Raw genomic sequence first — 5,131 nt, 5'->3', positions numbered from 1 at the left:
AAAACACTAAATAGTGAGAACCTATCACAACAATTTTAGTTAATCCTAACAAGTTTCTAAATCAGTTTGGTTATCCCATAAACCGGCGTGCACCACTACTCTCGCTGACATGGTAATCGAGCTTACCAAGTTTAATTCACTCACTCCTACGCGAGATAACGTTCTTTGGTAAGATAATATTAATCTAATCAATCATGTTTAAACGAAACATTTCAAAGGAGGGTCTCCGAGAGAGACTTGAGATAATGTAACTAGCAACTCTTTACAAACTGCCAATATATGCAAATAAAATGTACCTATTTACAAAATGGACATTTTATATCAATCAAATTATGTTATGCATAAAAATATCAAACAACAAATGCATGGACACAAGGAATTAAACTACAAACAAAGAAGTAATATATACATAATGCTATCTAAAGCATAAGAGTGACAAAAACCAGATTGTCTAAAAAGAGTCATTCAAGATTCACCTTAAATGCGTGTCAAGAATGTGCAACGTGTCGTCTTGCTTCATAAATGGTGGCCGACACTTTCGTGGGTGGCCAATACCGATACACAGACCTACCCACAATGTTTGCTATAGGTAGAGGCCCCCTGCATAAACCACAGCCCCTCCATTAATAATAATACAACCACTGAACCAAATATTATTCGATTAATCGCACCAAAATGTATCTTAATGTTTTTATATAACGAGACTCACAGCCCTACCAGAACCTTAAGACTCTGCTAGAAGAAATCAAAGACTTACTACTGCGTATGAACCTACTTTAATTAAGGGTGTACATGCAACCAAAAAAATCGATCCATAACCAAAAAACAAAAATAACAGAGCCCCGACAAAAACCGTCATTTTGGTATTATGTTTTCATAAAAACCAAATTTTCAGTTCGGTTTGGTTTTGAATGCAATAGAAACCTAAAAAACCGAACCGGCCAGACCGAATTTGTGGATTTTTATTTTTTGTTTTGAATGTTAAGTAATTTAATAAATAGTACAATAGTCGAAATATTTAATAAATAGGTTTGAATGTAGCCCAAATGTACAATAGTCAACTAATCATTGATTAACAAAAACATTTAGCCCAAAATTTTAGGCCCAAACATTTTGAGCCATATCTTTTTACCCCAAAAATTTCAAGCCCAAATGGTAAAATCAAAAGAACGAAACAGAACAATTTCCAAAACTCAAAAACCGACTTTTCAGATTTTTGTTCGGTTTGAGCCTAAGATCGATCTTTACAATGCGATATAATGTTTTTCTATTTTAATTGTGATAAGAGATCTTATTCTATTACTTAATACTTAATAGCCTTCTGTAATTGTGGGAGGGGGTAAGTGTAATTTCTATTTCTATAAATAAGGATTAATAGTCATTTAGGAAAGGGGGAGAGAGATTAGGTAAGTTGTTAGGCTCATTGCATTAGCATGAGAGGGGCATAGCCCGGGACCACCTCGGTGGTTAGTTATCCATTGTAGATCCTTGAGGTCATCTTCTTCAATATCATATATCAATATAATATAGTTTACACATTTGATTTCAATCATCTCTACATTTCCTAATTCATTACCTATCAAATTGTGTAGTACTACACAAAAAATATTATATCATATTGCATTTAACTATTTGACCAAAATAATAATAATAATGAAATAGTGAGTATTACCAGTAGTGGGAATCAAAACTGTTGTTTCGGTTATCGCCCAACACAAACACATAGCCTTCTGGCACAATCTGAGTAACAAAAAACAATATTTAGCGAATAAATATTGAATCTTGATAATAACAAGTAAAATCAAGAATTCATAAAGTTGAAATAAACAAGTACCATAGGTTTCATTTCATATTCTAAGGGCTCTAAAATGAACTCTTCATCTTGGGCGACACCATTCACCAGCAGTTTACCTCCTCTAACCTGATATTATAAAACAATATTAGCATTTGAGGCATTAAGATAAATGCTGTAAATTTGTTTGAAGAGAAGGATATTTTAGTAATCTTATATTTTACCTCTACACAATCACCAGCCTTTGCTACAATTCTTTTAATAAATACATCCTTGTAACCAAATTGCTGCAACATAATCAAAACTTATAAAGCTAACCATACAACTTCTGACCAAAAAATGGCAAATAACTTAGGAAAAAAAATCATTTTTGAGATTTTAAAAGCCGTTCGGTTTCAATTTTTTTAGGTTTTACTATTTGAACTTGAAATTCCTTTTTTTTTTTGGGGGGGGGGGGGGGGAAGGAATTGGCCCGAAGTGATGAATATGAGCCTAAATCTTTTTGAATTATTATTATAACACCTGGGCTTAAAATACAAGCAAAACAGAAATTGAAATGATATTTCAACTTTTATGTAGACATAAAACCAATACCGACAGTTTTGTTTGGGTTCGACCATTTCGTTTTTTCAGTTATGCATCGGTTTTTTTGGTTTCATGCACATCCCTATATGGAAGGTTGACAAATTGGCCTGTTTATTTTTATAGATTGTTTAAAAGATAACTTATGTTGAAATTTTAAAAGAGAAATGGGTATTGTATTATGTAGTCTTAAGGCAATTGTTAAACAGACCTTTTACGTCTTTGGGTGTAAATATGTAAATTCGTTAAAAAAACAAATTAATTTAAGAGTTAAACGAGTTGTGTCTGTGTCAACTGTCAACCATGAATGCACATGTCACCATCATGTTCGTGTCTGACTATGGGTGTAAACGAGCCAAGCCGTTCGTGAGGTACTCGAGATCGACTCGCTAAACGGTCGAATCTAGCAGAGCTTAAACGAGCCTGAGCCTAAAAGTAAGCTTGTTTAATAAACAAGCCCTTGCCCAAGCTTAGCTTATCAGCTCAAGCCAGCTCGCAAGCCTAAACAAGCCAAGCTCAAGCTCAATGTAATTTAAGCAAGCCAAGATCGAGCTTTAGGGCTCAAAACATTTCGAGCTCGAGCTCTCTGTAAGTTAAACAAGCCGAGCTCGGCTCGCTTGTACACAGTTTTCTTGTTCACGTCTGGTTAAACCTACCAGCCTGTAAACACAGCCTGTTTAGATGACAATAAGTCGACAACAAAATGAATAACTAAAATTCTCACCTGAAGACTCGAAGGTGGCTGAAATATCACAATATCTGAAACTTTTGGGCTTCTAAACATGTATGAAACCTAAATCAATAACAGCCAAAAACTCAAAAATCAAACCTTTCTTTAAGATTTCACAATGATAAATGTAGCAAAGATTAAAACTTTATAGCGAATTACAAAATAATTACTAGTTAACACCTTCAAATGCATCAAACTTACTTCTCAAGAGCACTAATAATACCTTTTCAGCGAGAATTCGATCACCGACATCAAGCGTGGGGCTCATTGAAGCCGAGGGGATCGATTTTGGTTCAACTAACTGTGCTTTCAATAGCATCCTGACACTAACAGCAGTAAACGCAGCTTTCGCATCATCGGAGACCGTATTCAACATCTTCGATAACCAACCGTTACTCTCGACCACCACCGGCCGTTTACTAACAGTTTTTCCAGCAGCCTGATTATTATCATTATTACCATTAATAATATTCATTGCTGCAGTACTGCCTTTAGCAGCCACCGTACTATTAATCTCGTTACACGGAAGCCACTTGGATGACTGCAGAAACGGAAGAATCGAAGACGCCTTCAACGGCGAAAGCCCTAACACACCTGCGCCACCGCCGCTGGATGACGTTATCAGCGACATCAATCCGGCGACAACCAGAGAAGGTTTGGAACTCCTCTCGCCGGCGAGGAAGTCGATGGCTGCCGTGGTTACCGGAGCTAGGGCTAGGGTTTTGGGATAATCGTGGACGATTAAAAACGTCGTGGAGGATCCGGAGGATGAGGATAGGGTTTTGGCCACGTGGGCGGTGTAAGAGAGAGTGAATCGGATAGCCATAAGCGCGAGATTGATGAAGATAATGAGGGTTTGGAGAATGTCTGATGAAGTGACGAAGGTCTGTGGTGGTTACAAAGAAAGAGGTTCCATTGGAACTGGGTGAAATAGAGATTTGGATAAGGTCAAGGGTGGTCAACCTGAGTCGTTTCCCCGGCGGAGATGGCTCAGGGATGCGGTGATGGAATGGAAGAGAGTGTGAGATGATTAACAAGGTTAAACACTTGGGTTTGAAGCCATGAAAGGATTGGAGCTGGGCTTAGACTTCATTTACCGGATGGATGGATGGATGGATCTAGAAGTTGCGGGTTGTTCCTTGTTCTTTAAGACCGAGTGTAGTAGAGGAGAAGAAGAGAGTGTCAAAGCAGAACGACGGGTGGTGCTCGCGACACTAAACAACTATGGCATGGGCGGTAAGTTGGGGAGGTGCTACTATAGTAGCGTTGAAGGGGGAACAAGAGAAGAGATGTGGGGCGAAGGTGGCGTCGTGGTTAGTGCCCGCTACACTCAATCTGATTGTGTTTGAAAGGTCATTAGGTAATTACACATCAGAAGCTCTCTCTCTCTCTCTCCCTCTCTCTCTCTCTCTCTCTCTCATGCCACTTACCCTCATCGTTTAAGATTTAGTTCATATTTCATATGACTGATCTTAAAATAACCATTAACATGCTCTTGAACGTCAAACCAGGCATGACGAAGGTTTGTGAATCATACAAGAACAAGAAGCTAGATGTAGTGTTCTTATTGAATGGATATTAATAATCAAATAAATACATGATTGAGAGAATTGAATTGAAATCACACATACACTTAGTTAAGCCTCGTTACCAAAACTCTAGATGAGCTCCCTAGGGTTCGACTGACTCACAAAATGAACACACCTAACACAATAACTAAGTCCTACTACTTATAGAGTCTCGGGGTTCTTCATAAAATCGTTTCTAATAAAGATCCACTTGGTCATCCGGAAGAACTTCCTTCATCCAAATAAGGCCATGTATTCCTATACAACTAGTGCATCCAAGATAACTTATCTCTTAAACACATAGCACCATCCGAGACAACATAGTTCGTGTTGGTAAACTTGTTCATGCGCAGGAACAATATTGAACATAATTAGTTAACGATAAGCGCCATGCATGTATTTTTGGGCTAACATGTCACACCCCAATCTAGGGCTAAATTGCCGAGGTGCGAACCGTTC

The 5,131-nt window shown here is 37.8% G+C and overlaps 1 protein-coding gene across 1 annotated transcript; it reads right to left on the bottom strand.

Moving 5' to 3' along the window:
* Positions 1–263: 263 nt before the first annotated feature.
* Positions 264–3,930, bottom strand: LOC143604065 (thylakoidal processing peptidase 1, chloroplastic-like). Its single transcript, XM_077080655.1, has 6 exons — positions 3,328–3,930; positions 3,099–3,167; positions 2,017–2,079; positions 1,835–1,921; positions 1,673–1,740; positions 264–600 (listed from the first exon to the last, which is right to left on the bottom strand). Exons 1-6 carry the CDS (start codon positions 3,928–3,930, stop codon positions 489–491), a joined length of 1,002 nt encoding a protein of 333 aa, XP_076936770.1. The 3' UTR covers positions 264–488.
* Between the last annotated feature and the right edge of the window lie 1,201 nt (positions 3,931–5,131).

Source organism: Bidens hawaiensis, unplaced genomic scaffold, assembly GCF_021521415.1.
Source record: "Bidens hawaiensis isolate Kalapana, Puna unplaced genomic scaffold, B.hawaiensis_p1.1 tig00063810_1, whole genome shotgun sequence".
NCBI lineage: Eukaryota > Viridiplantae > Streptophyta > Magnoliopsida > Asterales > Asteraceae > Bidens > Bidens hawaiensis.
Note: the sequence above shows the minus strand (reverse complement) of the source record. Positions and strands in the feature narration are given on the sequence as shown.